We start from the raw sequence: 12,327 nt of genomic DNA on the forward strand, positions 1-12,327 counted from the left end.
TTTTAGGGTCAGGGGTACATGTGCAAGTTTGTCATAAAGGTAAATTGTGAGTCATGGGGATTTGGTTTACAGATTATTTTGTCATGCAGGTAATAAGCATAGTACCTGATAGGTAGTTTTTCAATCTTCACCCTCCTCCCTCCCTCCACAATAAGTTAAATATATAAACTTCTTTGTGTAATATATAAAAGACAAAACTTTTGACATACATATTAGACTAGAGAAGAAAAAGTCAGTTCTCTTTAAGTTGTTTGGTTTGAGTGATGTTTTTACTCTTTTCTAGTTTCCTGTTATTCACAGATTTCTCCAAAAAGCAGCCATATAGGAAGTTAGAATCTTCACTGATTTATGGACCTTTAGGTTAACGATTGGATGTCCTGATGGCAGTAGACTCAACCTCTGAAAAATCCTGTTGGAATTTTTTATTCTTTTTACTCCCATGTGGCCCCTTTAGAGCACTGAAAAACTTCACTGCTCAATAAGCAGAATTCCATACTAGCTTTAAGAGTTGCTTTTTCCATGGAAATCATAATCTCTGTGGATTTTTTTTTTTATTCATTTCTGGCAGTAGTCTGTATTTAAATTCTAGGCTAATTCTGCTAATTAACCCAAAATGGAATATACACCTTCCTGTACATAAAGAACATATTATTTTAAAGTGGATTCATTATTGACATTATTTATCAGTGACCTTCCCTATGTTTTCTAATGCTGCTTTTAACATTTAAACAATAAAAAATGTGTGGATAAGTTTTGTAATTTTTTTCTGATATTTTCATAAGAAACTTTCTAAAACAAACGTCATGCATGGTCTGTCTTTAAAACTCATATTCTCTGTTTTTATGTCATTCATTTCACTCACTAGGTATATATTTTTCTCATGTAAGCATAGTCCGTATAGTGAGACAAGACCAACTGGGAAATCATATTTCACATCCTTCTCATCTTGAAAGACCACGTGGCACATTTGAGTTTGCTCTCCGTAGCAGCCAGAGTCACCCTTTTAAAACATAAATCAGATCGTGTCATTTCCCAGCTCAAAAACTTGCGGTGGCTTTCCATCACACGTAGAAAAACAATCTGAGCTCCCACTGTGCAGCAAAAACTTCGGGTGCCTGCATGTGTGTGTATGCACCTGGGTCTGCGCTAGGTCTCTGCAGGGGCAGAAGCAGGAACCACAGGTGGACTGCCTGCCCCCACGGAGTCACCTTCTAAGCGCATGAGAATGAGAACATCACCATGGTGCAGGGCATCTGACTTTCAGAAAATGTAACTGATGGAAGAAAGCAACTCCCATCCTCTGATTTAATGTCGCAGCAGTGTTCTGCTGTTTGTGGTGCATCCGTTTTTTCATGAAGATTTAAAAAGAAGAGTACCTGAGGAACTAGCATTGGAGCATGCTAAAATAAAGATTCTGAAAATCAGAACTAATTAAAGCAAGGTAAAGAACTGGACCAACCAAGAGAGGGCCACTGCTAATGAGCTTTGCTTCAGAGAGTCTATCAAGTGAGGAGGAAGGCTGTAAGGCAAAGCACCTGGCTAAGCACCTGGAAGAGAAAGACCTAGTGGCAAAACAGCAGGATGCATTTTACAAGGAGCAGCTGGCTAGACTGGAGGAGAGGAGCTGAGTTCCACAAAGTCACCACTGAGCAATATCAGAAAGCTGCCAAAGAGATGGAAGTAAAGTTCAGTGGCATGTCCTATCTGTGCTGATCTGCAGGCCAGAATTCTTCAATGTTGTCACGAGAGCACACACCAGACCCTCAGTGGCTTTGCACTAGCTAACCTGTAAGTGTGCTGTGTTCATCATGCCAAACAGGACATGATTGAGAAGAGATGGTAATATCAACTTCTGGAACAAGCAAATCTCCTTCAACGTTAATTCCAGAGGTAGAACTTCTTTTTCCTAGCAAGAAATTAACCCATTTAAAGAGAATACCATTAAAGAGAAGCACCAGAGGGTGAATTCTGACAAATTATATCACATTTTGATCAGTAATGATTTGAAAAGACGGCCTTCTTGACCTTTTTGCACTTTCTACTTCTACTGGCCATAAAATCTTTCTCTTCTAATCAAGCTCCTTCATTTCATGAACCTTCACTCTAACAAAGCTAGGGGTGAGGGTGAGGCTAAGTTACTGATAATTGGAGTGTAAAGAAGAGAGGGAAAAAACTTAGATCTTAGGAAAAGAGTGCTGTGTGAGATTATCTAGGCTGTGGCATATTGGTTTTCTCCTTTGACTGTATAGGAGTTCTTTCACTTTAACTTCTTATGATGATCATGCCAGTAAGAGACAAAAAGGAAGGAAAATTTACCTCTTGTTAGAATAATGTTTATGATTACAAGTGAAATAAGGCATTTAAAAAATCAATATAAAGGCAACCTTAAGCTTTTGCAATCTCTTCTCTATCGTGAATACTGACATCTTTTCTTCATTCACTATTAATAACAAATACATTTTCTGATGGACAAAAGAGAAAAACAACCCAAAGCCCTTATTATTTCAGGTTTTTCATGCTCTGGTTACCGCTGACCTCTGCAGCTTCATACCCTGACCTTTTTCCTCAGCTAACTCCACGCCAGCTACAAAGGCCCTCTGTTATTCCTTCAACATCCCAGTCTGTTCCTGTCTCAAGACCTTTGAATTTGCTGTTTCCTCAGTCAGTATTCTCCTCCCACCAAACTTGCTGTTTCCTCAGTCAGAATAATTCTCCCACCAGAATCGATCAACCTGTTCTCTCACTTCATGCAGGTGACACTTTCCCTAACCACCCTATTTAAACCACTCCCCTCTAATTCTTCTTTCCCTAACCCTGCTTGCTTTCCCTTCATAGCATCTGGGACCACATTATATATGTATTTGTGTATTAAGTCTAATTGATAAATTCCATGAAAGTGACATGCAAGCCAGATGTGAATGGAAGGAAGGAAGAAAGCAGTTAACCCTAATTCAAAGACGTATTTTGAGAGGTTGCCTCATCGGGTAGAACCAGCAGGAGCTTGCTTGTCAGTCCTGGCTTTGAATTCTAGCCCTGCTACCCGTTAGCCATGTGAGGTTGGCAAGGGGCATATTTTCTGAAACTTTAGCTTCTTTCTCTAAAAACAATGGGCATAATAGTACTGATATTGATGCTTAGTATAACTATTCTATAGGATAGTAGACTGAAATAAATTTAGACCATCTTTTCGTAACATCATAACTGGTATACATTAATTCCTCAATACATTACATACATTATCAATACATAACTGAATACATTAATTCCTCAATTTCAAAAAAAGTTTTGAAATTATTAAGTGGATAGTTTCCTAAACAATAGTTGACTTGGGCCTTAAAACTAAGGTGTTTTTTCTCTTTTTGACCAAATAACTGACATCTGTTAATTCTTCCAATTAATGGTCATTGACCCTATTTCTCGACACTATTAAGTACCCAGTGGACTCTGTTTTAAGATGATGGTTGATTTCTCATGATATTATGTTTGGAAATACAGAAGAAAGCATGTGTAGAGAAGAAATGCTGGAGGCAATGATGGTGGTAGTGAGACTACATAAATTACAAAATAAATGTTTCCTGGATGTCTTCTTTTTAATTGTTAAATGTTTACGGAAGAAAGAACTCTAGAAATCATGTTGTTTACCCTTGCCAATTTTCTGACTAGGAGAAAGAGATTTCTAAGCCTTCCATCAATTTATTTAAATGAATGGCATAAATAACACGATTGCTTCTAGGAAAGTAATTTGCTAATCAGAGAAAAATAAAGTAGAGATGTTTGTATAATGCCTCTACATGCTCACTGGCTGTAAAGCTATTTTATTTTGGTATAGACTCGCTAATGTAAAACTGTTATCTAGATACCTGTGGCCTTCTTGTCTTCTATATGTGTTATCATTAATAAAATAGATGAGAAAAAATACTATCAATATCACCCTAATAAAATTCTCTCATCCTGCTGTTTTTTAACCTTCAAAAACGCTTAATTAAAAATATGGTTATATTTAAGTTTTATAGTATCTTTGGCAAGTGCTCCTGTTTCTAAAAGCTATGACATTATTGCCATAATTTAATTTGGTTTAAGGACCATTTATTGAGTGCCTATTTTGTGCTGGGTTCTGCATTAGGCTGTGGGGATAAAAAGACGGGTGGAGCATATTTCATTTTCTGAAAGAGCTAAGGCCAGTGAGTAAGATAGTACTGTGAGAAAATAATGACTAACGTCCTGATAATTATTATGAATAGAGGTGTTCTCAAAGTGTTAGTTGAACCCAGAAAAAAGGTGCCTAAGTCAAGTTTGGGATCAGGCCTTCTGGAAGAGAAGGAGCAGAAGGAGGAGGGACTCTGAGATCTCTTCTCTGTGCACCTTTTCACATTACTAATTGTGTTAGGCCATTCTTGTAATGCTATAAAGAAATATGTGAAACTGTGTAATTTATAAGAAAAGAGGTTTAATTGGCTCACAATTTTGCAGGATGTAAAGGAAGCATAGTCCTGGTGTCTGGGGAGGCCTCAGGAAACTTCTACTCATGGTTGAAAGTGAAGTAGGAGCAGACACATCATCTGACAAAAGTAGGAGCAAGAGAGAGAGAGTCAGGAGGAGGCATTATATACGTTTAAATGACCAGATCTCATGAGAACTCAGCATCAGGAAGACAGCACTAATCCATGAAGGGGGATCTGCCTCATGATCCAAACACCTCCCACCAGGCCCCACTTCCAGCATTGGGAATTGCAATTCAACATGAGATTTGGGCGGGGACAAATGTTCATACTATAATCACTAATTTTATGGGGCTACAAATTAGTAACTTCCTTTTACATCTCTTCAGACAATTAAGCAATGGCTGAATGATATCTTTTTTTTTTTTTCCTCTAGAAACTGGTCAAATGAGCTGTTGGTTGACAGAGATACTTCCCCTGTGTTTTTCCCCTTTTATTCTATGGTACATCAAGAACTATTGGGATTTCCAATCTGTACCATAAGGTTTTCCCACAAAGAGCGTATAAAGCCTTTTAATAATGAACAATGAAAAATAACAGATAAATCCTACTAAATTTTTAAATTAAGCATTTCAGCAAGTGCTTTAAAAATCTGTGCCCTAAGGGACAGTGACAGTATCTTCAGCGTGCATTGTGAAATATGTAGGAGACTGTTTTTTGGCTTTAAATGAATATTCAGTTAATATTCATTTATTAGAGTATGATGTAGAGTATCAAGAGTAGAGTATGATGCTCCAAATAATCTGAGAATTGTGTTTTATTTGTATTTCTCTAAGTTTCAAGCCCAGAAATCAATTGCCTTTAAAGAAAACTCACAGTTAAATAGGTTATTTTTCTGTACAAGCCACCCATCTCAGTAAGATTCAGGAGTTAACATTCAAGTGAATTCAGAATGGTTTTTAAAAAGCAATTTTGGATCTTAGGTGGAAACAAAGCCAGTTAAGGTCAGAGCATTTCAATATCAGCTCACATAGTCTTGTTTTAATCTCTTTCTTATAAAATACATTATCTAGTACACTTAAAGATATATTTTATTTCAAGCTCTTATAAATTGGAGAAGGAGGAGGGAAGAATATATGTGTGCATGTAGCAAAGGATGGGAAGAGCAGCTGTCTAGCTGCATATGGACAATCTTTTATTTATTTTTGTAATATTCCTCATTTGCCTCTTTCTCATTGTCTTTTCTTTGATTCCCAAATCATTTCTTATGCTCATCTTCACTCCAATAGTAAGGAAGAAAGGTATAATCTACAACCTCTTCCTAAAATATTAATAGGACACACTTAATTATATATGAAATACATACAATATGTATTCTTTAATTTTGCTATTTTAAATTTTTGTTAGCAGTATTTCCCTGTGGTGATGCAAATTTAGGGAAACTGCATTTCACCATCAGAACCCTAAGTGTGCTGCCTACTGGGCCGATTACAGTGAGCTAATGTCGTGTTTCATTCACTGGATTCCACATACTTCCCTATATTGATTGCACTATCAGTAGTAGTAATCACAGATATCATTACCAGCCAATTACACGAACACGCATCTGAGCTAGGTAACCTATACTTCAACATTATCTCTTACAGTTCTTAATTTTGTAATGAAGCTGATCATCTTCTTGCCCAATTAAGTGTACCTACATATTGTGATGTCGTGGGCTTAAATGCAAGTATATTAAATTATGTAGTTGGTAATTACATATGTTGGTACCACAGCAGAAGGAGGGCAATTTGAGTATAATCTGTTTCTTATTCTATTCGAGGTCGACATTAAAGAAGGTTAACTGCTGTTAAAAAAAAAAAAAAAAAAAAATTGACCCAAAACACATTTGGTAAGGTAAAATGGAAATTATTTCTGCTCACATAACAGGAGTGTGTGTAAGAATTGACACGGTCATGCAGTCATCCAGGGACCCAGGCAGGTTTTTGATATATTCAATACAAGACTGTCAAGGTCACCTGGAAAGTTCATTTAAGGAAAAATAACATAGAATACCTAATGGGAGACGTCTAAGGACAACCCAGGCAAAGAGGCACATTCATATTCTATTGGCTAGATCACAGTCTCATGACCACACTTAAGTACCAGGAGAACTGCGAAGTATAGTTCATTCAAAGAAGAAGAGAAGAGCAGGGATCTGGGTGAGCAGTTAGAGATTCCTGGCAAAAGGACTCAAAACAGAACTTGCTCCGTTTCTCTGTTTAATGAGTTGTTTTCCTTACTTGCCTTTCCATTATTTGGAACTTTTTATCAGGTTTGCTTTGCTTTTATTTTTTTCACACAGTGCCAGATGTCTTATAAAACCTAGATCCATGTCCTGTCTCCTAGACTTGTACATATTAAGCAACTAAAGAATGGAGAATATAACATTACAACGTATTTTTCAAATTGTTAAATAGTTAAATTGTACCCATATTATTACAATTGTTTTTCAGTAGATGAAATTGTGGATATATAGGTTAGATTAAAAGCTTTTCTGTGCTATAATGGGTGTCTCTTAGTTCCATCCTTTTATAGACAAAGAATGTGAGCGCCGGAGAGATAAATTATTTGCCTAATTGTATGAGTGTGGTAGTAGTCAGATTCAGGCTCTTTCTCAAATCTGAGTTTCCTTCCATAAGATTATTTGTCATCGTTTTTATTTGTAGGCAAATTCCCTACAAATTATGAATCATTAAATAATGTCTATACATTTTTAGAGATGAAATAAAACACAATAAATTATAATTGACATAAAGCTATCATGTCCAAATTTATGGGAAATGAGATTCAAGCAACTTTCCAAACTTATTTGAAGTTTTGTAAAAAGTTAGCTACTTATTAAAAGTTTTTTTAAAAAATATATTACTTTTCTTATTTAACAAAATAATAATGGCTTCTAAATAAACCTTCAACTTTAACATTATACAATCCATGGCATGTATAAAGAGAAAGTGAATATTTAATCATCACACTAATTAATGTTTAGAATTAAAAGTTCGAGAGAAACAAATTACAAAATCTGAACTACTGGAAGCTACATTTCTTTTAAGGACATAATCTAAAATATTATTTTAATTAAAATTGTATTACATTTTCAGGGAGCAAACAAACCTGTGAAATCAAAATTTAAGTTATTATTGGGCTAAAATATAGTTATTTTATAACTAAATATAAATATAGTTTATATATAGTTTTATAAACTATATTTATATAGTTATAAATATAGTTGCAGCTAAAATATAGTTGCTTATTTAATTATTGTTGCCATAGCCTAATTTCATGCTATTTCTACAAAAAATGTATAAAATGGAATTTGCAGAGGAAAAAAAGTGGCACAAATCTATGAATACAGTAAATCATAAATTTTCAGATTTTTAAATTATGTGAAATTTGAAGTTTGCTCACTATTTTATTTATGTGAATTATGAACCTGTGGTTGATCTTGTACTATGGTTGAATCAAAATCATTAGCGTGTCACACATTCTTTTGTTTTAATTAAAAGAAAACTGCAGCACCCTCTTCAGAATTGGTTTTTATTATGAACATTATAAGCACAGTTATAAGCTAATATTCATCCGTAGGGTAATTTTTGCATGTGACATTGAATGAAGACTAAATAATATGGAAAAATTATTTTAACTGAAGATGAAAAGGACTCTGTTTCCTCCCTGTCCACTTTCCACCATGCACAAATACAAAGGTCCATCTAATTTTGTTATGTTACAAAAGAACAGTGTGAAATGTAGATAAGCAGGACAACTAGGCTTTCTAGCTTTCATAGTTCCCTCTTCCCTATGTTAACAGTCTGCATTCAGTTGATTTGTCTTAGTCTGTTTGGGCTGTTATAACAAAATACCTTACACTGGGTAATTTAGGAACAACAGAAATTTTTGTTCATGGTTCTGGAGGCCAGGGAGTCCAAGATCAAGTTCCAGCAGATGACAGCTTGCTTCAGAGATTGTGCCTTCTTGCTGCACACACACTGAAAAGAAGAGTCAAGAAAACGCATTGGAACCTCTTTAATAAGGGCACTAATCCCATTCATGAAAGTAGAGCTCTCATGACCTCATCACTTCCAAAGGCCCTGCCTCTTAATCCTGTCACAATGGATATTAGGTTCCAACACATAAGTTTTAGGGAAATATCAACATTCAAACCATAGCAAATATCAATGCTGAAAAATTCCACCAAAATACATAATGTCACTATATGCAGTGAAGACATCAAGGCTAAGACTATCTTTTAATGTGTTGTGGACTCTCATTTATATTGCTTTGATTTTGCTAGAATATTACATACAGTCCACTGGAAAAAAAGAGATATATAGTTCTTTTTGGCTTCTTTTCTTGGTATGGCCTCTTATACTATAGATAATATGTATTAAGATAATTTTTAAAAGGTACAATTTAGTATTTTCTAAGGAAACTGATATTGGTTCTCAAGGTGACACATTTTATTTTGAAAGGAAAATAATAGAAGAAAAGAGCTATTCTCGGCCAGGTGCGGTGACTCACGCCTGTAATCCCAGCACTTTGGGAGGCTGAGGCGGGCGGATCACGAGGTCAGGAGATCGAGACCATCCTGGCTAACACTGTGAAGCCCCGTCTTTACTAAAAATACAAAAATATTAGCCGGATGTGGTGGCAGGCGTCTGTAGTCCCAGCTACTTGGAGGCTGAGGTAGGAGAATGGCGTGAACCCGGGAGGCGGAGCTTGCAGTGAGCCGAGATGGCACTACTGCACTCCAGCCTGGGCGACACAGCGAGACTCCATCTCAGAAAAAAAAAAAAAAAAAAAAAAAAAAAGGCTATTCTTTTAACATTTTTGTAATTTGGACTTTATTAAAACCTAGCTCAGATTTTCATCAGTGTTACGGAAAACAACTTTAAAAAAAGGTTTGAAAAACATGCTAATATTGTAATCTAACAAACACTCAGAACTGCAAATTGACACTTTAATTTGATGATCTTTTGAAAAACAATGTGTATTAAATATCATTACCCTGAGCTAAATGACAAGTAAAGACAATACGTGGAGAAACTGAAATTGCATTTCAGTAATCAGTTATTTTCAATTGCTTGTTAACCTCTGAAGAGTTTCTATGAAGGAACATACCTAGGCTTGGTTTTGCTTATATTCCACAATTGCTTGCTTTTAAAAAAATATGCATTCCGATGTTTTTGTATTCATAAATTTTTAACTGTCCAACTCTGCATATATTAAGGTGGCACTGGCATCCTAAGTACGACTATATTTTAAAAGTGAGTAATTTTATTTTTATAGTACTGAATATGCTTTCTTTATACTATGATGAATCTTGCTTTTCTGTCTTTTATTTGCGTAGGTAAAAATCTTCGTTTGTGCATCATCATGTATCTATTTTTTTTAACTGTAGGGCCGGCTATTTGCCTCAGAATATTCCTCTGGAGATTATCAGATACCTGTCTGAGGAGAAGGATTTTCTTCCATGGCATGCTGCCAGCCGAGCTCTTTATCCACTAGATAAATTACTGGACCGCATGGAAAACTACAACGTTTTCAATGTAAAAAGATATAATTTTTCTTTCTAATTTTTAGAAGATACACTATTTTATTCTTTTTCTACTATTATGTATGCAACTGATCCCAAGTTATTTTAGTTTGTTCTTCTAGTTTGTGTTATCCTGATTTTTGTCCTAATTGTCTATGCAACACAGATGACAATTATTTGAAGAAGAAATTTAATACAAAAGCTACCTTTTGCTCTGACCTAAAAGTGTCAATTAAGCTTAAGTGCTCCAGAATTAAAGAAGAAATATACATGGCAAAGTTTTAAAGTTCAAACTTACTTTCCAAGAGTTAGAGGGCTCTGTGTTCACAAAGGACTTAACCTGGGTGGAAAGATCCGAAAGATCTTAACAGAATATAGGCATTTTCAGTAACGATTCTTAGTCATTATTTTTATCCAAAAGGGCATAGTGAATTCAATTCACTGCCTTAATTAACAAGGATAAGATCAACATTGAGGCAAAAGCCCATTCATAATTGGGTCCAAGGGGATACAGGAAAGCAAACAACAGATAATCTAAATAGACAAGAAGACATGACAAACATTCCAAATTGTTACCTGACCAGATTTTCTGAACTCAAAACCTAGTAAACCAAAATTACACTGCTCATGCCACCTAATCTGATTTAATAATTATTTTCAATAATACTAGGATTAAGTACTGCTCATGAGCCTTTTGATTCTTAAATTTCTTATCATTGTGCCTTCTGTGATCTTTGAACACTATTTGTTTTCCTTTAGTTAGTGTAAGAGACTGCTCTGTGTTTTATAAAATTATCTTATTTTTTATAACATACTGACTATACTAATTAACATACACATTTGGGATTACTGAAAAGTGGATTCCTGTGACATGAAATCTTTTTATTGGAGCCATCTGATTTTTGATGGCCATCAGAATTCCTTCCTTTTTATTTTTACTTTAAATCTACAGAAAATAAACTGTTTAATGATTTTTTAATGGGAATAATTACGTTCATTGTTAGTTTTGTCTAAGCCCTTAGAACAGACATGCAAATAAATGGGCCGTTATAGTTATGATATGATTTTTTACCTGCTAGAGAAATATTACACATTAATTTCTCCCTAACACAAAGACACTGCGATATTAAACCTTTGTAAAAGTAAAATATATTTTTGAATATATTTGTACATTAGAATAATGTATCATGTCAGATTCCTTGTTTTCAGTAAACAGTTTAGAATTGTTTTCATTGTAATTTCAATGTTTGTATTCCTTTGGCAAAATTTAAGAACCACATTAAAGTGAGGGAGAGCCAACCTGGGCAACATGGTGAAACCCCATCTCTACAAAAAAATAAATAAATAAATACAAAAATTAACTGGGTGTGGTGGCTTGTGCCTGTAGTCACAGCTACTCGTGAGGCTGAGGTGGGAGGATGGCTTGAATCTGGGAGGTGGAGGATGCAGTGAGCCGTGATTGTTGCTACTGCACTCCAGCCAGCGCAACAGAGTGGAGACCCTGTCTAAAAAAAAACAAAAAATAGCGAGGGAGAGCATGCCTTACCTTGATACTGATACCTAAATATGTCATTAGCTGAATGAATTGTTGACTTTGAAATACCATTATAATTACACTGAAGAGTTCTGTGTATCTCAGCTTCATCAATACTAGGCTATTGGTTGGGCCAACATAGTAGTTTTGCATTAAATATGCCCTGTTGATATAAAATGCATAAATAATAGATGTCCATTTTCATATAGTATATCTGTATACATTTGTACATATGTACACATAGGTGTTATCAATATTATTTATTTTCCTCATTTTGTTACAAAAGTCATCATCTAAAATATTTACTCATGCAAATTAGTGATTTAATAGGAAGAAGAGTAGACTTGTACCATTCCAATAGCATTTTATCCCTATTTTCTATGTATGAAATATAAAATTGAATAAAATTATAATAGAACATTACTGTACTTATAATTTTACTGATATTTGAAAGTAGGTACATTTTAAGAATACTTTAATTTTATTATAGAATTTTAATAATCAGTATACAGAAGTCTTAAACTGACCTTATCTTTATTTATTCTATACCCCATTTAGGAATATATTTTAAAGCAAGTTGCAACAACGTATATCAAGCTTGGGTGGCCGAAAAATAATTTTAATGGATCTCTTGTTCAAGCATCCTACCAACATGAGTACTGTTTTATTTTCTTATCCTCTTCTTTTCCCGTAGAACTGTACAATAATGTACTACTAGTGCCATTGTGACTTTAGCAGCATGAGACAATCTTCCTTTCATTCTTCATCTTACATTTTGCTTT

At 34.8% G+C, this 12,327-nt stretch overlaps 1 protein-coding gene across 1 annotated transcript in view; it reads left to right on the forward strand.

Moving 5' to 3' along the window:
- The window catches only part of TRHDE (thyrotropin releasing hormone degrading enzyme), a 417,786-nt gene that overhangs the window by 350,254 nt on the left and 55,205 nt on the right, over positions 1–12,327 (forward strand). Inside the window, exons 13-14 of the mRNA XM_008004042.3 lie at positions 9,877–10,024; positions 12,104–12,201. Of these exons, the coding sequence (XP_008002233.2) occupies positions 9,877–10,024; positions 12,104–12,201 (246 nt within the window). The remainder of the gene's footprint in view (positions 1–9,876; positions 10,025–12,103; positions 12,202–12,327) is intronic.

Source organism: Chlorocebus sabaeus, chromosome 11 (genome assembly GCF_047675955.1).
Source record: "Chlorocebus sabaeus isolate Y175 chromosome 11, mChlSab1.0.hap1, whole genome shotgun sequence".
Lineage (NCBI taxonomy): Eukaryota > Metazoa > Chordata > Mammalia > Primates > Cercopithecidae > Chlorocebus > Chlorocebus sabaeus.